The sequence below is a fragment of the Taudactylus pleione genome, unplaced genomic scaffold, assembly GCF_031769625.1.
Source record: "Taudactylus pleione unplaced genomic scaffold, aTauple2 ptg000007l, whole genome shotgun sequence".
Taxonomy (NCBI): domain Eukaryota; kingdom Metazoa; phylum Chordata; class Amphibia; order Anura; family Myobatrachidae; genus Taudactylus; species Taudactylus pleione.
This window is the reverse complement of record NW_028284410.1, coordinates 28,797,429-28,824,918: the sequence shown is the minus strand read 5'-3', so window position 1 is coordinate 28,824,918 and position 27,490 is coordinate 28,797,429. Positions and strand designations below refer to the sequence as shown.

Here is a 27,490-nt window from a genome sequence, read left to right as displayed (position 1 = left end):
CCATGAGGGCCACTGAAAACATCCTTGGGAGCTAAGTTGTGGCACTAGTGCCAAGAGTGGCTTACTCTGCTCTAGTGTGGCACTAATGCCAAGAGTGGCTTACCCCTGCTCTAGTGTGGCACTAATTCAAAAGTGTCTTACCCCTGCTCTAGTGTGTCACTAGTACCAAGAGTGGCTTACCCCTGCTCTAGTGTGGCACTAGTGCCAAGAGTGGCTTACCCCTGCTCTAGTGTGGCACTAGTTCAAAAGTGGCTTACCCCTGCTCTAGTGTGGCACTAGTGCCAAGAGTGGCTTACCCCTGCTCTAGTGTGTACAATGTGCCTGTAAACTAGATAGCTGGTAATACTGACAATGAATTGGTAATATTTTCTGTTTCTAAAATTCTAGGTGAAAACAACACAGAACAGAGACCTCCCAAGATAACACATATACATGTTGGACATATGTGACCCCTACAATAATGCTTAAAGATACTTTAAGACTGGAAATTATTGAAGCTGTTCTGAGTAGATATTGAAGATACCTTAGGATCAAAAATGGCTGTGCTGTTCTTCAGTATTAACTTTTTATTGACTGATAGCATATAATTTGGCATATCTAAATTGTTGGAATAACCTACTCTTTAACAAATAGAAATGTTCTCTATCATTGTTGTATATTGTCATTTTAAACCATGTGCAATATGTTGTGGGGCCCGTGCAGGGTAACTTCTATGTCCCTGTATTCATAGGAACCACCTCCTTATCTACTATGTGTTAATAGTTAATGAGAGTCTTGAAATCCTTGATTTTTTTGTGTGTAATATAGAAGCTGTAGCTGACTCGTTGCTTTCTGGACAATGTGAAGACATAATATTTAGCAAAACTATTATAGTAAATCTTATGAGAATAGAATACTGACATTCACATATAGGGGCAAGTGGAAGACTGTACAACATTTTAAATGTTTACATTGCCTAAAAGATCTATATTTGCTCTTAGGGGACATCTCTTCAAGTCAGAATGGAGAACAGGATGACAAATTGCTGGATTGGTCTGTGGAGAAATCAAGCTGGCATACAACAGTACGTAGAAGTCCAAGGCTGCATTCTGCATGGAAAGCAGCAGACAATTTGTATGCCACATTTTATAAACTAGGATCTGCTATTGAAAGTCCATCATGTCTATTCGTTGTGTCAGGACAGTTTGAAGGGGCATTGGGAGCAACAGCTAGAGGCTTGAAGGCACAGGGAGCCAGAGCTGATATCTTTGAGAGCCTAATATGCTCTCACTGCACACATAAGCATAGAGTTTAATGTGATTGCCGTGCTTGGTGTCTGCAGATCTTAACAATTTAACTTTTTTTTTTATATTGAGTGGGAATTTTCATTCCCAAAAGAGTGGTGTCCTTTCAGTCCTCTAGCTCCAAATGCAACTGTAGTAATACCTGCCTTCTGCAGAAAGATACTGAGCTTGCACCTGCTATGCGGTGATGGTCTATGGAGTTATAATGTTATGGTGACTTAAGTAGGATAAATTAAGCAAAAAAACTGTTTTCTTGCTGCAATAAGCCACCAATGGGTACATCTTGATAAATATGCCCATATATCCTGTTACACTGATATCCTGACAACCAGACGATCCAAAGCCAGCAACAAAGATTTCCAATTCCAGAAATTACATTATAACTCCATAGGTCACTGTGTAGCCTGTAGAAGCTCAGTGACTTTCTGCAGAAGGTAGGTCTAACTACAGTATGTCTGGGAGGACCCTATGCACAGAGGAGGGGGCATTTAATATGGGCCTCCCAGGTATTAGCATGCTCCTGGGGCTAAATCTGCAATTCCTCACACTGTGCACACATTCATGGCAAACATATGCACCTCTGTGGATCTGGGGGCTATACAAACTCAGCTGTATCTCCACTTGTGGCTAAATGCGTGTAACTAGGTGGTAAGATGGCATTTGCATGTAGGATACGTATGACGTGGGCATGGAGATAGAATTGCGGGCTGCTCAGAGGCGAGCCTTCACAGAGATGTGTCTGATTGCAGGCACCAAGGATAGGGCTGATGCAAATCTGTGGTGATAGTGATGACTGCGATGGGGCAAACAAGTATCTCCATTTTGATAAATAGGACCCATATAGCCCAGGATGAGAAGTAATTTGAACACTGTGTTGTTGGGTCAGTATTTTTTCTGAATGCATTTTTAGAGAGTTAAAGTGTCATTCTGATGCAGCCACAGAAATGGCAGCAGAAATACCTGAACATACATTATAAGCTAAGGAGCAGGGCCCTCTTGCCTCTCTGTCTGTATCATTTTATTGCTGTTTTGTTTTCCATTGTAACGCACAATGGAATATGCTGGTCGCTTCATAAATAAATGTTAATAAATAACATACTGTACCCAGAAATCATCCAGGGATCGGCTCATACTGTATTTGTAACCTCTTCAGTTAGGCACATTCTGCTGCTGCTGTCCAGCCCCTTCCCATATCACTATACTGTAAATACATCTTATCCCTTTAAATACTCTTGAGGTCACCTTGAAGCATTAGCCCTTTGCAGTGGGATATACTGTACGTACGTTGTACTGTAAGTTTATAGGAAATTGTGAAATACAAAGCAGACACGTACTATCTAGGCAAACAGCTTAGACTTAAACAGCAAAAAAAAAAGAAGAAGCACAGACAGACACACTGTTTTAACCTCAGAGATATCCATGGATAATTGCAGATAATTTGTAAGTCTCCCGGCAACCCTTCTCATTAGCTCAGTTGAATCTCTGTAATTATCACCAGACAGTCTATACATACATTTATATTTATTATAAGTGATCCATCTCTTTTTGTTATCATGAGCACAAGGCACTTAACCCAAACACATAGATTAGTGGGTGCTGTATTAGAGCACAAATGGGCTGTCTGTCTTTGTCATCAGTATTACTGTATCTCATTCCTGTTAGCCTCAATCTACTACAAAGCTCAGTTGTTATCAGTTTATTTAGAACCAATGCAGCAAATTCCTATTATGATCCAATCAGACGCCACAAAATAAATTTGTCAGATGTGACCAAATACAGTATATCGACTTTACCACTGATGTCCACATGACTTATGCATTTTGTTGCTTGGTTACATTATGTTACTTGGTTGCTTGGTAGTGTTTTTAACTAAAACTATTTTAAAGTTAGTTAGCTCGATTTTACAATATACAATAATTAAATCTACATGAAATTACCTATAATCAACACTATAAGGCACAAAGCGACTGGTCGTCTATTGCCTACATAAAGCCCCAAAATATTTGCCTCCGCTTTATGTAGGCAATAGGTGGCCTTTAAGGTAATATACATTAATACATAATCACATTGTTTATGTATTCACATGGTTTAAAATTACAATAGACACTTTTAAAAGTGTTTAACTTGTTAACATATGATTTATAATTTATAACTGACATAATATATGCTTGTGATGAATAGAACATTTGAATAGTGTATGACTAAGGGGCTTACATATTAAAAATTGCAGCCTCCAGATGAATTGTGAAATTCCTTATCACCACATATTGTTGCAACAAGAAATATTTTTTGGGGGTATGTAGAAAGCTGGAGTCACCAGGACATGGCTTACACAATTACTAACCTCCTGGATTCAGACCCAGCCATACAACTTTGTACAAGCAGGCATCTTGCTACACAATGCCCATCTCAAGCTTTACTCCAGCTTACCAAAGAGGAAGCGCAACATTTTTCTCTGGCTGGGTTTCCCCAAATAAGCAAGTTCCAAACAGCTAAGCTACCAGGGTGGTTCAATAAGTAAGGTAACAAGACCTCTCATGTGTGTAATGATCTTTATTTCATTCTAATTTCCCACCAGAGCAGGTAGGCACCTGCTTTTCCTCACGGCCATTAGACTTGAATTGTAAGATGGTGGGGCTGGCAGAAACATGGTCACACATTGCGGTGCCTAGTGTGATCAGATGTCTGTTCTAAAGGGCACATCAGCAGCTGAAATTCATCGCCAACCTGTTGAGATGTACGGTGATAATGTCATGTCATGGAAACAGGTTTGGTGCACTGCCTTTGATAAAGACCGGACAAAAGTTCAAGATGAGCAGCGATCTGGCCAGCCTAAGCACGTCCACCACAGATGACAATTTGTGCTGCATTGAATTACTTATTGAGGAGGACAGTCGCATTCGAGATAGTGATATTGATGATGAACTGAACATCTCAGTGGGTACTGTGCACAACATTGTGCATGAGCAACAGGAAAAGGTGCTCATGCTGTGTACCGAAGCAATTCACAGAAGTTCATAAAACCAATAGGATGGGAATGTATATCGTGGACTTGACGCGTTAAGATGAGTAAAGTTGCTGCAGCGTATTGTTCAGGCAATGATATGAGGGTGCATCATGTGACACCAGAGACGAAGCAAGCATCCATGACATGGAGACACGCATCGTCCCCACCTTCAAAGAAATTCAAAACAACTACTGTACATCAACAAAGAAGTTCAAGAGGCCGTGTTTTGGAGTGTGCTTCTTGTTGATTTCCTCACCAAAGATGATACTGGGAATGCTGTCCTCTACTGTGACATATTGAGCAGGTTGCGGAGGGCAATTTGCCAAAAACGACCTGGGTTGCTGCGAACAGGCATTGTATTGCAGCACGATAATGCCAGGACACACTCAGCCAACTGCACACGTCAGTTGATACGGCACTATCATTGGGAGGTACTGTACCATCTTCACTACAGCCCTGACCTGCCACTGAATGATTTCCATCTCTTTGGACCATTGAAGAAGCTCCTGGGTTTAAGGCGATTTGCAGTGAAGTTTAGCAAGTTGTCATGTCCTGGCTTCAGGCGCTTGACACTGATTTCTTCTATGCCAGGATAGATGCCTTGGTGTACTGTTGTAACAAATGCTTAGACAAATATGGAGACTATGTGGAAAAATAATCTGTGCCAAGCCCATACTATTGGTTTTACTTATATGTATGGGTTGAATAAATTTACGCAATCAGAGGTCTTGTTACCTTATTTATTGCCAGAAATAAAACCCAGGCGCTAAAGAGTTAAAAAGATCCCTGGAGTCTTAATGCGGCTGAATGAGGTAGTCACCCTCATAAATAGGAAAACATATATGTAAAGAAGAACACAGTCGCAAAGGCTGGGGGTATCAGTTAATGTGCTCAAGTCAATAGTAAAACAATGTGAAATACATTTATTTATAACACAAGTGAACAAGTAATGACAGCGGTAAACATCACATACATTCTATAATAAAAAAGTGATGATAACCTAAAAGAATCTTATAAATAATGAAAACATGTAACTTTTCAATGTAGGATCCCTAGATTGTGGCCAGATATTGAGAACTTTCTTTTCTCCAAAGAGATAAGGTGCAGTCTTTGTATTCAATACCACTAATCATTCGTAAATAGATAATGGCCCATACACTTAGTGGAAGGTAAATTGTCAGTGAGTTGGTATTACCTGCAGATTCTTGTCCCATATTGGGGGCAAATGGCTGGGGCTGAAAGGTGATGATCCTTAGTGCCCAGATGGCGATGTGCTCAACCCGACCATCGGGGAGCGACTGAAGCCGATGACTGTTGCCTGTGTGTTCCAGGGGCCGCGTTATTCAGGTATTGAGGGCCCTACTCTGTTGCACATACAGCTCCAGCTGTTAATCTGTGAGGCGGCCCCCTTGCTTGTGTGCCCGTGATTACTTTCAGCAATCCCTTCTCGTGTCTGGTATGCAGCGGGACAATGCATTGTGGACGGTCAGTCTGCTCCTTAGCGGGAGTAACAAGCCTGGTGCTAATCGGAGAAGCAGACTGACCGCTCACACTGCATTGTCCATGCTGCTGACCAGACACGAGAAGGGATTGCAAGGGGGCCGCCTCACAGATTAACAGCTGGAGCTGTATGTGCAACAGAGTGGGGCCCTCAATACCCGAATAACACGGCCCCTGGAACACACAGGCAACAGTCATCGGCTTCAGTCGCTCCCCGATGGTTGGGTTGAGAACATCGCCATCTGTGCACTAAGGATCATCACCTTTCAGCCCCAGCCATTTGCCCCCAATATGGGACAAGAATCTGCAGGTAATACCAACTGACTGACAATTTACCTTCCACTAAGTGTATGGGCCATTATCTATTTACGAATGATTAGTGGTATTGAATACAAAGACTGCATCTTATCTCTTTGGAGAAAAGAATGTTCTCAATATCTGGCCACAATCTAGGGATCCTACATTGAAAAGTTACATGTTTTCATTATTTATAAGATTCTTTTAGGTTATCATCACTTTTTTATTATAGAATGTATGTGATGTTTACCGCTGTCATTACTTGTTCACTTGTGTTATAAATAAATGTATTTCACATTGTTTTACTATTGACTTGAGCACATTAACTGATACCCCCAGCCTTTGCGACTGTGTTCTTCTTCACATATATGTTTACCTTGTTTATTGAACCATCCTTGTATAAAAGTATGGGGACAGCTCCTGTGAGGGCTGGTGTTACAAAGCACATTCTATTTTGTTGTTATTTACTGGTGTTACTTAATTACTAGTGATACTTAATTACTAGTGATACCTAATTCTGTCGTTAAACATGAGGAAACATCCATTTCTGCATTCTTCAAGGGCAGAATTAGCTTGATAAATATGCCCCTAAAGCCGGTTACCTACTATAAATTCAGGCTTATACAAGAATGTTTTTAAAAAGCCAGTAAACCTATGCAACTGAGTTTGGGGTTGAAAAATATCGGTTCCAATGACTCAATAGCCAAGTATACTTACACCTGTGGTCAAGGAAAATAGCAGTATGGTGGTGCCTGAAGCACACATATCCCTTTCCAATAGATCATACCCATCAAGGTATCTTCTTATGAGACTTATCAAAATAATAATTATGTTCCAGGAGAGATCTGTAATTAGTTAAATGGACTATAGGGAACATATGCAAACAATGGCATTTTTACCGAATGGTGTACTTTGCAGGAAGAATTACTACCCATTCATAGAAACTAGGTGAGGCCTTAAAATATAATATTTATAGACAGTTATCTATTTATATTTACCTTAGTAAAAAACAAAGGGAAAATTCAGGGATATGTATATATGTGTGTGTACGCGCACATACAAAAGACACAGAAACTCTGCACTCACCAAGTACACCAGTAACACTCCAAGCTGTAGACTATATTAAAGACAGTAGACATATTGATTCTGTTTACTATCGGATATCGATAGATGTTCATTGGATCGATAGAACACTTGCAGCACAGGTCTAATGTCTGTTTATGCACGAGCAGAGGGCCTGATTCAGAGCCGGACGCTATTTGCGCTCGCTCGTTTAGAAAAAGGGTCCGGCTATTTAAATTGAGTGCTCGCTCTTTGCGGTCTGTTGACGCCTCTATGTCTGAGCGAGCGAACGAAATATGCGCTCGCTATTTTGTAAACACGCCCCCTGGCCGCTCACATTCTACGTCATCTCAGCTATTTATTTGATTAATCGAGTACATCGAAAGGCATCTGAACTGCTCGCAGTGCTTGTGGTTGGATTTTCCTACCGCAATCATGCGAACAGTTCAGGCTAAGAGACAACCAAGTGACGTGGTCGATGACGCTGCTTTGTTAATTATGCACACCCTTAAAACGCCCGTTTTGACCTTTTGGCACGCCTGCGTTCGGATCTCCACTCCCCGTTTTCAAGCACCTTCCCCCGTTACCACCCACAAACACCTCATCCTGTCACTCAAATTAGCAGGCATTCGCTATTTTGCAAGCACACAATTTCCGACCGCAATGACTGGTTCACGCATGCGTATTACAACGCATACGCATGCACAGTTGTGCGAACATCGCTCGGAGCGAACGAGCGGCCGCTTACGAGCGGCTCTGAATCAGGCCCAGAGTCCATGGTTAAATACCATCTACCATCAATGGTTAACCTGTCGATGGCCATCCCTACTTCATAGTCCTACACCACTCACCTATCACTGAAATTGAGCAGTAGCTGACAGATTCATAGATAAGAAGCTGCCAACTGTCTCTTTGAAACAATAAAAATTATAAATAACAAAAAATTGGAAGGGTTACATTATGTCAGTCATTCACCCCCTACCAATTGGCGTCCTAGGCAAACTTCTAGGTTTGCCTAATAGTAGTCCTTGCTCTGACTGTGTTACTGGCAACAGTGACCTCCCTCAAACTGCATACAGCAGACTCTCCAGCATGACCCCTTTATGAAGTTGGCAGTGACAAAGTCACCAGTCCCTGTGTCAAAATTGGTATGCCCACGCAGGGATCCAGATGCAACTCAAATGCTACTTACAGTATTTCATCCGTACGGGCGTTATAACTATAAACATGGAGTGGAGCGTATCAGCATGTTTAAAGTAATAACAACCACACAGATAAACTGCTCTAAGTAGCATTTCAGCCCTGTCGGCACAGGCATACTGAGGTCGACATAGTGACATTGTTACTGTTGACCTCCTGAACCCAACCCACCCCTTCTACCAGGCGCAAAATGCTTCCACTCTTCTTCTTCCTATTTAATTTCTGTGCTGAATGAAGTTATTGAGGAGAAGGGTGTTTTAGCACAGGTGACTGCAATCATAAATTAAGTGGGAAGTCTTGGAGCAGAGCATGTTGCCTGGGACCTGGCATGTAGCCTCCATAGTTATGCATGTTGTGAAACAACACATTTTAGGTCAAGTTATCCTTAAATAAAAAAGTTAAGTAGGTGCGTAAATGTGGATGGAAAATATTGACATTACTAATGTCAAATGTATCCACATTATTATCTATATGTAAATTATATATACGGAAGTACTCAGTGGTATAAACTGTATTAATGAGCATCTTTAATAATATATAATTACTCGCTGCCAAGATAATGTGCAATGATTATTTCTTTCCCTAAGTATTTCATCAACGCAGAGTCAAGAGATTACAGCGAGGTCCTTCTTACATATAGATAACTAGCTGATCTAATATGATCCATACCATTAGTGGCCTCTCAAGAGAAGCCATTTACAATATAAAGAAAATTCCCTATCACTGACAAACCTCATGGAACAAATTATGGGTTTGACAGAATAAGCACAAGAATGGAAAAATACTGTATATTCATTCAGTCTGATTTTCCACCAGAAAGATTCTTCAGTCTATAATTACACATCTATGATTCTTATGCTGCATACTTAATAGATACCTGTAGGAGTTTTACCTCAGGCAAGCGAAAAGCCATATGTTACTTAAACATACTCTTGAGTGTAGTTGTCCTAAAAATCATAACCAATGTCGACAGAGTTAATTCAACTAAAAACACATTGCAAGGTACATTAAAAAAAAACTGCCTGATTGCTGAAATTCTCTTCCTCTAAATTAAAACATGAATATTTCATGATAAAAAATAAGGTTCTCCTAGAAAGGCAGTAACTCCAGCTGCACCTCTCCCTCGTTGAGCGGCTTAAATTACTGCTGAAAATGGAATATGAATGTTATTAGCATGCGATTAGTATTCTGATTTGCATGGCACTCTGAGTCCTTATTGCCTTTGGGGGTAGGGGATGGTGGGTGCATGGCACCCATTACTGGCTGGCTGGCCTGCTTTTACACACACTCTCCTCACTTACACACACAACTAGGTTTTCTGGCAGACCATTGGCTGTTCTTTTGGCATGTGATTGTCGACTGCCCAACCAACTCAAATGCTGGCTGGCACTGGAATACCAGGGTGTCCCCATGTCGGAATCTTGATCCCTCTCTTGTTCCAAATGTTGGGATACCTGGGTCACCACAGCTCCCCTGGTCTATCTCTGAAAGACAAAAAAAAGAACAGCCTATTAAGAGCATGAGCATATAGAGCATGAGCATATAAGAAGTGCGGACCAACAATGAATATTTTATTTTGCTTTGCATGGGAAAATCTTCTCTTATATCATGTGAGCCTGTTGAAATGGTTTTCCATTTTCCATTTTCTGCTATCTGTCTGGAAGCTGTTCCATGATTCGACTTTAGTATTACTCTATAACTTAGCTAGAAATAAAATATAAGGTTGTTTTGTAAATCTGTTAAAACTTCAAACTGTTGTATATTAATATGATTCCGAATACATGATCACATTTATACAGAAGACTGTAAAACACAAAGCTGCACATTGTCAGTGTTGGCACACCAACATCTAATGAATATAATATAACTGAAGTTGGATGAGCATTTTGAGACACTATATTGTACTTCAGATGATGATTAGAAAATAGTCTATAGTACAAAAGAGAGCAGTAATCAAACATCATCTTGTTTATCTTGTGGTGTCTTTGTTTTCTATTCTTTTAACCATTTAAGATAACATTTAGGTAAAGATTGTTTTTAGTTTTGCCTAAGAAACCTCTTGAATGTATAAAGACATTTACAATGCAAATCTGCATTTAGCAGCACTATTATAGGTATCTACAGGGTATGCAGAATTGTTACCGAGATTTACCTCTCAATAGTCCAGACTTTTTTAATGGTGGGTACACACTATAGCGATATATCTGCAGATGATGGTCGTTCATACACACTGAATGACCATCATCTGCATGCTGCAGCGGGTCTGGCCGGCCTGGGGGCGGGTAGGGGCGTGGCCTAATCGCTGGACTCGTGGCCACGCCCCCTTTAAAGAAAACCACAGAAATAAACATTCACATCTCTGCGCACTGGGGAGGGGGGCGCTGTGTGCCCCTCAGCCCGGCGCACAGCCTATGGGGGGCGCAATCAGCATGATCGCTTCGCCCCTTTGGCATAGGAGACTCTCCGGCTGCTGCTTTAGCAGCCTCGGAGAGTCTCCCAGTGCAGCCAGCACACAGCAGTGTGTGCTGGGCTACTGTGACCTAAGAGGATGGGGAGCGGTGCCGGACCCGGGTAATTAGTACCTGCTCACGGCTCCACCCCGCTCGCGGCGCTCCTGTTTATGGGCGATCGGCTGATCGCCTTTACACACTTGCCGATGGACAGATATGTCTGCAGACATATCTGTTCATCGGCTGTGCAGCACAGCCAATGCGATATGTCTGTGAATGACGTCATTCACAGACATATCCTCTGTACACACTGCCCGACGGGGGCACGATATATTTTGGCCGATATTTGATTGGCCAATATATCGCCCAGTGTTTACCCAGCATAAGTTTGTAATAAAAAAGGCAAGACTGGCAAAATTCTGAGCTTGTATTTACCATAGTTATAAACATTGTAACGAAGTTTTAAGTAGAGATGAGCGGTTCGGCTTGGATCACTTTCTGGGTTCCGAGTAGGGCTGGATCCCGGCTCAGGTGTTTTTCCGTAAGTTTGGAACTCAGATCTAAAAACCGGATCTTGGGTTTTGGATTGCATGTTAGCAGGTCAAAATGACATAAAAACTTTAACTTTAAAAGAAATCTAATTCCAAAACCAAAAAAAACTATTTGAGTGTTGTTTTGCCCTAACCATAGCATTTGACGGTGTATTTGCCAAAACCAAAACACGGGGGACTGCGCACATCTCTATTTTTTAATGAAATAACACTGCTCTTATACTGCAAATTGCAATACAGACAAGACACCTGAATTTGAATCCAGTATTTTGGAGGTTAATGTGTTCCTACTTACAGAGGTCCACCAAACCCCAATTCTAAGGACGCAATTCAATTGTTTTTGTCGGCAACTGGTAGTGCCCTGGTTTTGGGTGCCACAATGAGTTTGGGCCCCTAACCTGGACTTTAGATGGGTTTAGCTATTTTGAGCAGCTAAACCCGGTCTAATTGGTGGCAAAGAGCAAGATAATTATTGGGTGTCCAAAATAATTGAATTGCAACATTGGGCACCCATTAATTACCGTGACATAAAAAACAATTGAATTCCTCCCTAAAATTTTATCACGAAGCATGATTCCAACATATATTGTTCAGCGTTACGCTAACAGTTTGCAGCTCTGCTAAGAAGTTCATGAGCTTTACACTGCCCGAGCATTCACTACAAGAAAGTTGTATATGCACTACAAGATTGGTTGCTATTGGCAACATCACTTTTAAAACTCACTTCTAAAAACTCTCACTTTAGTAAATTTACCCCAGAATGTTAAGTCCATTAGGTCTACAATAAATACACCTCTAAATGACAAAATAAATTCCTTCCTTCCTAATTGATTGATTTTGCATCATAAAACCATGTTAGTCAATGTGTCTACATCTCATGTGTCCATATTTTGACAGGACATATTTGGAAGGATAAATTGCTCTGTATTAAGCTGACAGTTTGATGGGGCAGAGTTTGCCGGCTTAGAGTAACTCCTTCTTCCTACGATGGCACCTGCTACAAAGAGCATGATGGATACATTTACTGTAGTTATATTTAAACAGTCTAGTAGTTACTTCATGTATACACTTCAGTTTATATATTTTTTTTTAAATAACCATGACAAATAGTGACTTTATGCTCTTTAAGCACTTTTCTTTTATTTATTCTTCACAACCCTTTTGCTATGCAGTATTCATTCATTTCTACTGTTCAACTATTCAGTGATTTCATCCTCCATTGTCTTAATGCACAAGGAAAATGTAAGATGGCAATTATTTCTTGGTGTCACTTGTATACGTAATACAATGAAGGCAGTATCTGTAGATTAAACACACAGAGGGAGTCATTTATGACCGCAAGGCACAGTATAATAGGGAATTAGATATAATTTTCTAATAGAAATGTAACATAAAGCAGCAGGGCTTACACTGTTAGTTATATGCCAAGTGTCAAGTTGGCATCTTTTATGAATGGGCAGGTATTTGCTTTTCCTTTACTTACGTATATTTGCAGACATTAATAGATTTTGTGACAGAGAACATTGCACATTGCTCTTTAGAAGGGTAATCTATTGAACAAACTATAGGCATAACATTACAATCTTAATATCACTAATTATTATGCTCAGTGTGTTATGATGCAAATTGTATGAGTTATAATATGCAATATGTTATACAATGTCTGTACAAGGGTTAGATATATTGTGCCTATATAACTGCATCTAATTCTGTTGATTGGTATACTATAAACACACTAATGTGGATGTGTATTTCTCACAATCATTGTGAGGATATAAGTTCTTAAGTGATTTATAACCCTTCTCTGATCCACCTTAAATATGTCTACTCTAAGATGTTCAGTCTCTTGAATTAATTTATGTTATATCAATATATGAGGAGTAACTTTATGGTGCCCTATAAATTGTATTATTGATTAATTATTTTCATACTTATTGTACTAATACACCAATTAAGTGTTTAAATCACACTTTGGATGGTTTATATGGCTCAAATATAGGATGGAGAGGGCTTTTAAATTTATATTCATGAATTACTTTTATTGATGATCTTTCTGCTGCGAATTATTTTTAATAATACTATTAAAGGTTAAGTTTTCGGCTGTCGATGTTGATTGACAGCTCGCCCTGTTTTGTAGGCGGGGAGGGGGGATGGCTGCACAAACACAGGCGTACCCTTAGGAATCCCTGGCGTTTGTGGGCGGCCCTACTGACATCACTCGTCAGTGGCAAATGCAGGATTTCTAGAGGGGGGTTTCCAAATGCTTGATTTTAGAGTGAGTGTGGCCACTCCATGAAGAGGACTTAATTAGCACTTAACCAGCTTTAATATGCGTCATACTAAGTGTATTGTGTGTCACAATTCCAGCATATACAGGACCAGTGATCACAGTAACCCATTATATGTGTCATGCATAGTGTATTGTGTGTCATAATTCCAGCATATACAGGACCAGCGATCACAGCCATTAGATGTGGCAGTAGGTCCATCCTGTCTGAGCGGAATGTTTTTCTTCAGATGTGGGCATCATTCCAGAGCATTGGAGCAAGTCTGGGAGTCTGATGGAGCACCAGAAGAACCTAGCACTGCCCTGGACATATATATGTACATATTGGTCTCCTTATTTACTGGATAGTGTATTATTATACAGTATTAATAATTAACCCTATTGATGGTCTATAGCAGTGCACCCCTAACAGTGCATGTTTTCCACATGTCCTAGTGATGTCAGTAGTGGACTTCCTACTCTATTAGAGCAGGAAGTCCACTCGGGCTTGCGAGATCTGAGACCCTACTAAAGGGTCTCCTCACAAGCCCGAACGTCGCGATAATCGCGACCATCGCCAGGCCGCTCGCAAAAGCTGTGGGTGGTCACCCACAGCTTAGTGAGCGGCCTGGACGCCGAAAAAAAAAATCCCCGCCCTGATTCAGAGCGAGCGCTCGCAAACAGCGAGCGGCTCTGAATCAGGCCCTTAAAACATAATTATCACTAGTGATAATCATGTCATGATGAATAGGCCCCTTAGTGTTAAAGGATATTTAAGGAGGTAAGCGCCTGGTACCTGGTACAGTTATAATAATCTGAGTTTTTATGACTCCATTCAAAACTTTGTCTCCTGGTTGTGAATGATCTTTTGAGATAAGGGCCTTAAAATATAATTGTAAGACTGTAATGGAAAACTTTACGTACCATGTTAAAGTCTAACCCAGAGGTTCCCAAACTCCGCCTTTGCAGTCCAGATTTTAAGGCTATCCATGCTTGAGCCCAGATGGCTAAATCAAATTGACTGAGGTACTAATTAAGTTTCATGTGCTTAAGCATGGATATCCTTAAAATCTGGACTGTAATGGTGTAGTTTGCAAACATATGGTCTAACCTATGATTTCTTTATCCTCATCCAGTAACATACAGGGAAGAAAACACATTTTTAAAAACATTATTTTCCGTATTACATAACTGTATGGATACACTATTTATAATCCCATGTTAAGTTTGTATTTTTAAGGCACATTATTTCCTGAAGTGCTGCCAGGCCATATAGCGATTGCCTGTGCTGCTGTGACTATAGTTACACCCTTGCTTGAAACTAGATCATCCCACAAAACAGATCCCACCACCAATGACTTATATGATGCCAGCATAATTACAAGAGGTAAGAGAAGAGGTAACACATTACAAATGATTTGCCAGGAATGATGTGTGTATATTGCAATCAGACTCTATTCAGGCTCTATATTTGTGTTAAATGTAGCCTTATTCCTGTATGACAGATAAACTTTAAATGATCTATGATGGATGGAGATAAGAGAAATATGAAGGCTACGTAAAATGATTATGTAAGCCTAAAGTGTGAAAGGTCTTCATTTTAATCAGATGCCATGCATAAAACCTGTGAAATAAAGAGAGTCACCATATATGCTTACTTATCAGTCTAATACCTTAAGAAGAAATTCAACTATAATAAAGGTTTTACACAGTAAACTTTTACCCCCAACTAGCAGAACACTGGGTGTGAGATACTTATTCTACAGTATTTGCCTTGGTGACAGTCTATTCCTGACATATACTGTACCAACACTTCTGGAAGAAAGATTTTTAATATCTGCTCCGCTGTGTTAATAGCAGCTGATTGGGTGACTGCAGCCACTAATGATGTTTAGGAAGAACCCCGTCATTCTGCTAATAAGAGGAGGAGGGACTGCTGTAGAAGCTGTAATATGGCTTCAGTTCTTCCTTAGTGATTACAGTTTTGGAAGGTCAAGTTCATTCTAATGAGTGGCAGAGGGGAGCAGAGTCTAATTGGTTAAGCACTCTGGGCCTGATTCAGCATTGGGAATAGAGTGAGAATTAGCACTTAATGTGTACCTGGACAAACCATGTTGCAATGCAAGGGGTGTAAATACATGCATTTTATTGAATGTAGTGTAAAATACTGGCTGCTTTTGTATGTAGCCCACAAATACTACACAGCTTTATTATTACACTGCAGTTTGGACACTTCCCTCCTAAATCTAAATCTCTCTGCACATTTTAAATCTTCCCCACCTGCAGTGCAACATGGTTTCACCAAGATGATCAGTTAAGTGCTAAATCTCACTCTATTTCCAAAGCTGAATCAGTCCCTCAGTGCATTGTTTGTTGTTAAATAATTTTTGAACCTTCCTAACCTGTAGCAAGGCCAGTGAACAGTGGGCCTGATTCAGCAAGGATCGCTATTCTGCTAGAATGCACGCACCGCAGTTGGTAATATCAGCGGTTAAATGCAAATGTGTGCAATCACAGCCTAACATAAGGACGCCCACTTCCCCTTACACACATCCGTATACTCTGGCAACATAGCGAAACAATTGGTAACATCGGACCTATACGCACAGTTAAGGCAGGTCAGACCTCACTCAGGAATTGCTAACTTCAGCGCACACTTTGAGGCCTCAGGCTGCGTATGGTATTGCAGTGGATAATTTATGCACGCCCCTGCAACGGCATTGCAACGCACTGGCATGCCTGCATTCACCCGACCATCCCCCCGTCACCATCCACAAACGGCACTTCCTGTCAATCAATGTGCTCTGGGTCTGTGTAGCCTCTGCAAATGCAGTTCATACTTGCCGACATTCAGCTCCCTCCTTCCGGGAGGGAGCTGAATGCCTGCATACAGCGAGGGGCGTGGCCGGGCTATGACGCCATTTTGCGAATTAATCGAGCGATTGCGTGCGTCTTTGCTACTGCGATCCTTGGTGAATCAGGCCCAGTGTATGCAAAAGCAGGTACAACATTCAAAGGCAGATTCTCAGTGCAAATGCTCTTCTATGCTGTTAAGTGCCTACTCTTGAGCAAGTGCATCCAGTTTTCCATAAAAAATGTAAGCACGGATCTGCATCCAAGACTGTGTAACTGCAGAAGTTTATTCAAGTTACGGAAAATATTATCTTGTCCTACAGAAGGTCACAAATAGATTACACTGACGTTTGCACCTGGACCTCCAGCAAGTCACTATATGTTATTAGTACATACAGTAGCAGCAACCAATATTCAGCCACTCTATCTCTCTCCTATTTACTACTGTATAACCCAGTGTTAGCTAACCTTGACACTCCAGCTGTTGTGGAACTATATATCCCAGCATGCCCTGCCACAGTTTTAGCATGCCCTAATAGCAAAACTGTAGCAGTGCATGCTGGGTTATGTAGTTCCATAACAGCTGGAGTGTCAAGGTTAGCCAACACTGGTATAACCTATCTTGACTTTCAGGTTTCAAGTTAAAAAAAAATGTAAACTTGTAATCTATGCTCTTTTCTGAACAGGCAGACAACTTAAATACAAGTTAATGAAGCAGATAGGTATGTGTTATTAAAGTAATACAACACTGTCCTTGCAGGAGATAAGGTCTCACAATTGCCTGTGATACTTCCATCCTGTCTCATAATGTGATGAATAGGTAAGACCTGAACAAAAGGTGAAGGATTTGTAAGTCTTTGCTTTTTCTTATTAAATACATCTATTTAAAATTTCTTAAACCTTCAATAAACTGTGAAGAAGCAATGTGGATCTGGAAACTTGTGTCACACAGCTATGGTAAGGGCATAAAAGCACTACAGAAGAAAAAAAGCAAAATAGAAATTGATGGGTATAGACACAAGGCTGTGCTCTGTGTAACAAATCCCATTACAGCAGGTATTAGCAGTGTGTCAGACAGACTTGAGCATGTACTAAACAGAGATCTAACAAACTGTTTTCAAAGCCAGTAGCTGTTCTGTTCTTTTACTGCCTTTTTGTCATTTTTAATATAATGATCAAATAGGGTTTATAGAAACTAGGATGAGGGGTAACAGTATTATTATCTCAAAAGCACCAATAGTCATTTATTCTTGAAACCCAGGTTCACATCTGTAATAAGAGCTGATATTTTGGAATTTCATTAAATGAGTTTCTTGGCTAGTGGCAACTGAATTCATCTTCATTTTTCCAGGTGTACAGTATTTTGGGCCTAGTTGCCAAACTTAATGGTGATAACCAAGCTTCACTTCTGCTACAGTAAAAAAAAAAAAATTGGAGGAGGATGTTGATGAAAGTAACATTTTTAAATGCGTATTTGTCACTTTGGGGTATATTTATAAAACGGAGGTAAACAGGCGTCTTCGCCAGAGATAAGGCTTCTCCCTATTTAATAAGAACTACAGCTATACATGACTATCTTTGACAATAGCTTACTGAAACAAATGCATTTTTTCAAAAGAAAAATGAAAATAGAACAATTTTTTGGTTCTTTATACATTTTTTTTTTTACTTTTTTTTTTTATGAAAGCCTATGCATAAAAGAGTCTTCCAATCAACTCCGTATGTTTGAAATGGCAAAGCTGGCTTACTCATGCGCATAGGGATCCACCCTAGGCAACAAAGTGGTAAGTTCTGTTGTATTGCTGCTAGTCAGTTATCACTTTTGTGCAAATTAAAGTAAATTGCAACGATGACTGATTTTCTATCACAGCAGATTATTAAACAGATTTATTAACCAGAACTCTTTTACCGTGGAGAAAACAGGAACATTATCGCCATGCAGATAGTGGATACACATTAGACGATATGTCTTCCGATCCGGTGGATCTGCCCTATATATCGCAAGTGTGTACGCACTGTCAGACCATGCGCGCTACTGCGGGGTTGTTCATCGCATCGAGATATCTGCTGTACATGCTGATCAATCTGTCAATGCGACTGACGACCCCATGCATTTGGATGTGGCTGGTGAACGACATATCGTGCGGTCGTTCACCAGATCGTGTGGTGTGTACGGACCGCACGATATGTCGTCCGTCACATCTTGGGTTGGCTGGGTACACAGGTCATCTAATGTGTACCCAGCTTAATGTGAATGTTTGGGCAGTCTTTTAAGTGATGTAGTATAAGATGACGCTGTGACAGTAAAGTTGTTTCCATGACAACAGAATATTGTTTTAATAGACAAAGTTGCTAAATAACTGGAAATAGAATGAAATACAAACAATAAAACACGTTAATCTACAGCAAATCAGCTCTACAATCTCAGCTTTTGCTGAATTGGCTCTGTCAAGATGATCTCTGTTAAAAAGGTTAATAAATATTATGCTGTACATGCTCAAAAAACTTATATAAGAAAGAAGTAGGAAAAAAATTAACTAAAGCACATATTGCTGCTATCAGAGACATATACATATTCATCCAAGTATTAGGATAATAACCTATGAATGATTTTCTGAATAAACAGGGATTTTTTGTCATTATGTACTTAATTATTTTACCTTATTTTACCTGTCTTTTTTGTTTAATTGAAAATGTGCTTAAAGAACATAAATATTTTAGAGGATTTCCTGCAAGTCATGTTTACGTTACGGGCAGACAGCCAGTGTCATGGAGAAAGTGATAGTAATTTGCCATATAATACTTAAGTCTGTGAGATTTCTTTTTCTCTGGATATTTTCTAGATGTATTTGATGCTATAGATACTTTACTATATCCTCTATTAGTCTGCATATTATGAGAACATTTAATAAAGTGTGGGCCTGATTCAGACCCAGTCGCTAAGCTGCGCTCTCTCGCAGCCAAGAGGGGCCGGGTATGCAAATTCCGCGATCGCACTGTCTGGTGTAAGGACGCCCTCTATGTCTTAGAGAACGACGGCAGAGCGAACTCACGCCAGTTTAAAGACGCCCACTTTTCTCTCTTAGCACACGTCATCTCCAGGAAGTGTATGATAAATCAGAACCATCGAGAGCCATCGGAGCTGCATGTAGCGCTTGAGGTAGACCCTACCCCACCGAAGCACTGTGATCACTTCAGGCTGAAATACAAACAAGTGACGTGTACAATGATGCATCTTTGCTAATTATGCACATCCATAAAACTCTGTTTTGACGCCCAGACACGCCTGCGTACGCAGCACCACTCCCCCGTTCACAAGCACCTTCCCCTCTTACCACCCACAAATGGCACATTCTGTCACTCAAAGTAGTGCTCAGTCTTTGTGCTACAAGTGCAAGATTCCCGATTGCAGTGACTGATTCGCGCACGCACACTACAATGCATACGCATGCGCAGATGGGCGATTATCGCCCATAGCGTGCGTCCACAGATTAGCAACCGGGTCTGTATCTGGCCCTGTGTTCACTTTCTCAAATTCTTAAAAAACCCTTCAATTTATTCCAAAAATAAAAACCTAGCCCTTACCCCCCTTGAAAGGCATACATCAGTTTTAGTTTGTCTACCATATTTGTATAAAATATGCTGTATTGAGTCAGTCATGTTTTTGCTACAGTACTGAAGAGGAACTGGTCTGAAGGATACTCATTAAATACAGTAGCTACATGCAATATGCCTGTATACAGCACGTACAGCTGTAATTTACAATGTGTACAGTAGGTGGCATCAGGTAAAGTTTCTGTTGTAGGCATAAATATAGTGTTGACAACCCCTGGCATTTAATATAGTGGTGTTACACTTCACAAATAGTTGTTTCAATCTCTTTCAGAAAATCTGGTATAGCACAGTTCTATAGTGCTAAAATGTTGTGAATACAGCTACTGAAATCAAATAATAGAAACTGAATGCAATGCTCAGAAAAACACAAATAAAAAAGCTGATGAAGCCCTAAATGTCATGCTGAGAGCTCTGTTTGTAAAAAATAATTTATATGCTGGATGACATTAATTACAACCACAAACAACGTCCGTTTCCTTTCTAGTGTCAAATAGGTTAACATAAAGCTTCACCCAACCACTAATTCACAGATACTGCGTACACACATTATTTTCATCCTGTCCTTTAGCTTGCACTCCATTAAACTGTTCTGTTAGCAGAGCTCAGTACCAGTCATCAGCAGGGAGAGAATGGGAAAGTGAAGAGGGGATGAGTTTGGAGAAACCATTAGGCAGAAATGCCCTTTAAATATTCAGCAAAACATCCATTAGGTAGGTCAGGCACTCAGGAAACAACATTGGCGGTGGGGTGCTCTCAGCAAGCGGACTGGATGAACTGGAATTACACAGATAGGCAGAGGAGTGTTGGTGAAGAGACATGAGAATGGAAGAGATCTCTGCCTAAGGACAGTCAATGTGCAAAATATCCATTATATGTCTCTGCTTATTATTACTTACATCTGCGCATTGATTTAACAATTAAATAATTGATCCTTTAGTTGATCAAATTTCCCACTATGCCCTAACTGTGTAGAGTTTGTATATTTTCCCTGCGCTTGCGTGGGTTTACAGACTGTAGTGGCCCCAGTTCTCATTATGCCACACAGAAACCATAGTTCATCAATGCCACTGTGCCCCCCATGCTGGTGATGTACAGTAGCTATGTGCGACCAGCCCAGCTACCCAGTTGTTTGTCCGACTCTGTCCCCAGTATCAACTTTTCTATTTAATGGATGAATTTATATATTAAAAGGAAAAAAATACTCAAATTTTTATGTATATAAAATACTATAAGTCAATAAAATTAACTGTAAAACAAATATCAAGAAAAAAATACTGGCAAAAAAAAATATTTGCTAGTGCAAGGCAGTGACTACTTTTCTTTTGAGAGCAGAGAAATACATGTACTGTACCATAAATCCTAATCATATACAGTATAGCTCTATGTGTCAAGGAAAGTCCTGAGAAAACAGCAGGATAGTTGGCATTGGACAGCTGCCTAGTGCTCCTCTCTGTCAGGGAGAGAGGAGCTGGGGCGGAGCAAGGGCGCACAAGGGTGGTAATAAATAATATCAGTTATTACCGTGAGGCCTTCCCCTCCTCCATGCTCCAAAATCCTACCTCTTCTGGAGCAGATCTGTATGTCACAGCTCAATTATTACATACTGTATGGTCCTATATTGCAGAAACGCAGAACACTAGGGCTCTATGTATCTTAGTATTTACAGCCAACAGTATTTATGATTAGGATATAGTTTTGTGTTAATTAACATTCATTAGAAAATAGGCAATCTAAGTTTTTGCACACCTTATGCACACCTTTATTATATAATGTGTCTATGATTTTACTTTAATAAATGGGAGCTGTCATTTTTACTCTGCAGCTCAGGTAGAATTAACTGTCTGATATTTGGTAGAGGAACAGTGGGCCTGATTCAGACCCAGTCGCAAGCGCTGAGCGATCGCAACCGGGTCGATGTTTGCCCACTGGGTATGCGCTCGATGGAGCCGGCTCCGTCGTGCGCATGCGCGAGACCCGGCTAGCGACGGGTGCTCCGTTGCTCTGGGTCTCGCACCAAAGGGGGCGAGCTGTCGATGGTGATTGACAGCTCGCCCCGTTTGGTAGGCGAGGCTGGGGGGTGGCTTCACAAACGGAGGCGTTCCCAAGCGAACGCTTGCCGTTTGGGGGCGGCCCCACTGACATCACCAGTGGTGTCAGTGGGAAAGCTTCCGGCACTATTAGAGCCAGAAGCTCTCTGGGGCTTGCGGCCACAAGACCCTACCACAAGGGTCTCGTCGCAAGCCTGATGGCAAGCCCGAGCATCAACCGGGCCGCCCGCTATAACTGTGGGTGGTCACCCACAGCTATGCGAGCGGCCAGGGGGTCGCTCCAAAAAAAAAAAAAAAGCCCTGATTCAGAGCGAGCGCTCTTTCAGAGCGTCCGGCTCTGAATCAGGCCCAGTGCTCCTAGTGGTCCAATTTATAATGCAATGATAACTGGGAAAAACATTGCTTACATACAGTATATGTTTGATTTAGTCAGCAAGAAGTGTAATATAATATATGCAAAACATCAATTTTAAACAGGTAATTGCCACATACTGTCTCTTTAAGAGGAGGCAATTTAAATACTGTACTTGTGAATGTGATCCCCATTCTCGCAAAGGGTCACACAGTGTAAGACACCTGTACTTACTACTGTACAGGAAACATTTTTTGACATGGTGAGCTGTGAAGTAAGACTGTCCTTAATTATCAGCACCTTTTATATTTGTTTTATATCCAAGATTAAAAGAACATCTGAGGTATTAAGTTCTAAGCCGAGGAAATGCCAGGGCTTGTCCCCTCCCTACAATCTGGTTACAGGAGATTAGTAACTCTAACTACAAAAAAAATAAAAAAATAAGCGCGAGGAGCTCAGACAGTCACACAGGATGGATTAATTAGGTCTGCCTTTCACATTTACGAGGAATCAAAAGGATCGGAGGGTAGAACAGAATTAATCCTGATTAGAATAAGGGATCCTAAATAAATTGAGACGCAATCTTAGGACGGTTGAGAATTTCCAGAACCCATTAAAATAACTGAGACATATATAATATTATCTACATTTCTTCAAACTTCATCAGCTATTTGATCAGCCTTTTTACTGTAGATATTTTTGTTTTTACAGAAAAACATTGCAGATAATATTAATTTATGAGCCTTGTCCATCTCTGTCTGGCACTTATTCCATGAATGTGTCAACATCTTTGTGACTCTATACCAGGGATGGGGAACCTCAGGCCCTGGGGCTGTATAAGGCCCCTGAAGTCATTTGGTCGGGCCCTTTGAGCTTTTTTCTGCTAGTCTTATCTGGCTAGCAGGGTGCCTAGAATGGCACCCTGCAGCCAGAATCTATGCAGCAGTGCCATCTGGAGCATACTTAGGATGCTTCAGACGGTTACACCGCTGCCCTTAAAGCTCCCCGCTCCCCGAAGCATCCTCAGGATGCTCCAGGCATTGCTGTAATCACCGGCGATTGTGGCCCCCACCCCAATGTGATGTCACATGGATGGTCGTGGCCTGCACCGGACCCACGAATAATGTTTTATATATCAAAATGGCCCTCAGCAGAAAAAAGTTTCCACACCCCTGCTCTATACAGTCTGCCACTGTGGGAGCATTTCTTTTATTTGGGCACTGCAATATTTTAGGCCTCTTTCTAGTAATATTTTAGGGCATTTTTTTTTTAGTTTGGAAGAAAGTTGTGATCATATGGCAAGATCTGTAAAATCACTTTTCATTTGAAGACGGATAGAGAATGTGACATACATCACATATAAAGGAAATGCTGAGCCATTGTATTAAGACATTATTTCGTTAATATAGCAAAGATATATTATCAAGCATAATAGAGATTACAGAGATTGTGAATTACTCAAATACTTCCATATACAGTAGGCCATTCCATGTAACATTTTACAAAACAATGGTAATACTATCTCACAAGTCCACATTAACAGAAACCATTTTGGTACAATATCTATAATTGAACAGGTCCTATAATATTAACAAAAAATTATTTGTACATGTGATGTTCTCAACTATCAATAGAGCCTCCTCATTCCTTACAATTTATATCTACAGCCATGGCCAAAAGTTTTGAGAATGACACAAGTATTGGTTTTCACAAAGTTTGCTGCTTCAATGTTTTTAGACCTTTTTGTCAGATGTTACTATGGTAAACTGAAGTAAAATTACAAGCATTTAATTAGTGTCAAAAGCTTTTATTACATTAAGTTTATGCAAAGAGTCAATATTTGCAGTGTTGACCCTTCTTTTTCAAGACCTCTGCAATTCGCCCTGGTATGCTGTCAATCAAATTCTGGGCCACATACTTACTGATGGCCGCCCATTCTTGCATAATCAATGCTTGGAGTTTGTCAGAATTTGGGGGTTTTTGTTTGTCCACCCGCCTCTTGAGGATTGACCACAAATTCTCAATGGGATTAAGGTCTGGGGAGTTTCCTGGCCATGGAACCAAAATTTCGATGTTTTGTTCCCCGAGTCACTTAGTTATCACTTTTGCCTTACGGCAAGGTGCTCCATCATGCTGGAAAAGGCATTGTTCATCACCAAACTGTTCTTGGATGGTTGGGAGAAGTTGCTCTTGGAGGATATTTTGGTACCATTCTTTATTTATGGCTGTGTTCTTAGGCAAAATTGTGAGTGAGTCCACTCCCTTGGCTGAGAAGCAACCCCTCACATGAATGGTCTCAGGATGCTTTACTGTTGGCATGACACAGGACTGATGGTAGCGCTCACCTTTCCTTCTTCGGACAAGCGTTTTTTCCAGATGCCCCAAACAATCTGAAAGGGGATTCATCAGAGAAAATGACTTTGCTCCAGTCCTCAGCAGTCCAATCCCTGTACCTTTTGCAGAATATCAGTCTGTCCGTGATGTTTTTTCTGGAGAGAAGTGGCTTCTTTGCTGCCCTTCTTGACACCAGGCCATCCTCCAAAAGTCTTCATCCTGTGTCATGCCACATATGAAAAGCCTTTGCCACATATGAAATGCTTGTCATTTTACTTCATTATACCATAGTAACATCTGACAAAAAGGTCTACTTATGGTTGTACTTATGAGATCTTGAGACAAGTACTGTAAATGCATCAGCTTTGATCAATTTAGTGCAAGAGAGACAATGAAAGTAAACATCTCATTAGTTCTTATAGGTCACTACACATTTGCACTTTGCTAAAACAACAGTCCCTAAAAGTAGACTTTAAAATGAAATAATTAAGTAAATATGTGTATAATGTAATGTACTTGATCATATAGTACAAGCAAACTGTGCGAGCACTACCACTAGGCATTCCTAAATGTTTGCCTAGGGCAGTGGTTCCCAAACTTTTTGAATCTCGGCATCCTAGAGTATCGGCATTGTTTTCATGGCACTCCTAAGCCAAAAGTTTGTTATTGAGAAATTCTGAGAAAATTTAATAATGTAGTAAAGTGAAGTAAATTATCCTTACCTGTCATCCTTAGGTTCAGTTATGTGGTGGTGTACAGGTTTGTGCTTCTGTTTGTCCACATATTTACATTACATCGACCATAAATAAATTGATTTGGTGCTGGACAACCAACCTGAGGCACCCCTGCAAGTGCCTCGAGGCTCCCCAGGGTGCCACGGCACACAGTTTGGGAACCACTGGCCTAGGGTGTGAGAGAGTATTGAACACATAACACACTGGATCAGTAGCGTAATGTCACTAATTTAGGGGCCTACATGTATGTATCAAGCCATTTTTTACAGAAATCTCCTACAAAGTGCTAATTAGCACTTCAGATCGCAGTCCCCATTATTATCAATGGGAACTATGGGCCTGATTCAGAGCTGAACGCTCTGACCAGATAGCTCGCTCTAAATCAGGGCCCTTCTCCATGAAAATGGAGCGGCCTCCTGGCCGCTCGTATAGCTGTGGGTGACCACCCACAGCATATGCGAGCGGCCAAAAAGATGGTCGCGATGGTCTTGACCATCGCGACCATCGGACTTGCGACGGAGACCCTGCGGTAGGGTCTCCCTGCCACAAGCCCTGGAGTGATTTTGCCTCTATCAGAGCCAAAATCACTCCAACTGACATCACTAGAGATGTCAGTGGGGCCGGCTTCAGACGGTAGGCGTTCCCATGGGAACGCCTCCGTCTGGCAGGCACGCCCCCAGCACACCCACCAAAGGGGGCGTGCTGTCAATCAACATCAACAGCACGCCCCCTTTGGTGCGAGACCCGGAGCAATGCAAAGCCCGTCGCTCCCCGGGTCTCGCACATGCGCACGACGGAGCTCCCTCCGTTGTGCACATGCGCAGTGGGGAACATCGACCCGCTTGCGAGCGTCCTGACACTCACGAGCGGGTCTGAATGACCCCCTATGATCTCACCCCATGTACTAAACTCCAAAAAGGGAAACTTTTCAGAATTTAGCCACAGTAGTTTACACCATCTTCAGATGGTGTACTAGCCTATGGAGGCTCCAGGGGCAGGAGACAGATCTTTTAATCTCTCCCCAGCAGCATCCGGCCAGTCCCGGAAGTTGACACTGTGCGCATGCGCAGTATCAGCTTCCCCCATGGAAGTCTTTCACTCCTGTGAAAGACTTCTCCTAAATGCCGGGGATTTAACTCGCGGGGTTACCGCAAACACTGTCCCTGCGAGTTCCCGGTAGTACATAACCGGGATATTTTTATTAAAAATGAAAATATTCATGGTGAGTTGGACTGTTAATAATCGCGGCAGAACCGCGATTATTAATACATAGGCCCCTTAGTATCTTAATTGTCATCACGGCACCCTCATAGGGCAAAATTTACTAAGAAGCAGGTTGTAAACCCTGGCGTTTTGGTGGCGGTTTCGCTATCTGCAGATTTACTATGGTTAAAACCACTGCAAAATTGCTGTCCAAACAAATTTTAGAATAGAATAGAACAGGGCTTTCATTTAGAAAAAGCTGCCAAACCGGCGGGGTTTAGAACCCACCGCTTAGTAAATTTTGCTCTCAGTGAGCATTGTCCGCTGACATGGAAGGGTAGTAGCTTACTACTCAGTGCTGGTGAAGCTGCTCCTCCATATATGTACGTGATACCCCTATACTCGGTTGAGACTGGGAGACAACGAGGAGTGGAGTGCAGCATGGGGTGAGTTGCTGCAGGTCTGCTGTGAAAGACTGGGCAAAACACTATTGCTGAGGTGGTGAGGTGGCAGAAGCCACTGAATACTCGCTGACGGTGCACTGAGTGATCGCTGCAGAAGCGCCAGCTGAGACTAAGACACGGAGACAGTGTGTCAGCACTGAGGGCCGCAGTTGAGATCTGTGGATGCTGTGAGTAAAAGAGCTGTAAATGGAGATGTCCCTACCAGAGTTGTAACTAGACTTATTGGTGCCCCGTGCCAGAGAGAGCGGTGCCCCGTGCCAGAGAGAGCATT

General features: G+C 41.3%; 1 protein-coding gene across 1 annotated transcript in view; it reads right to left on the bottom strand.

The window, feature by feature from the left end:
* The window catches only part of CSMD2 (CUB and Sushi multiple domains 2), a 1,115,355-nt gene that overhangs the window by 262,057 nt on the left and 825,808 nt on the right, over positions 1–27,490 (bottom strand). The window contains exon 13 of the mRNA XM_088462676.1: positions 9,651–9,833. Within this exon, the coding sequence (XP_088318802.1) occupies positions 9,651–9,833 (183 nt within the window). The remainder of the gene's footprint in view (positions 1–9,650; positions 9,834–27,490) is intronic.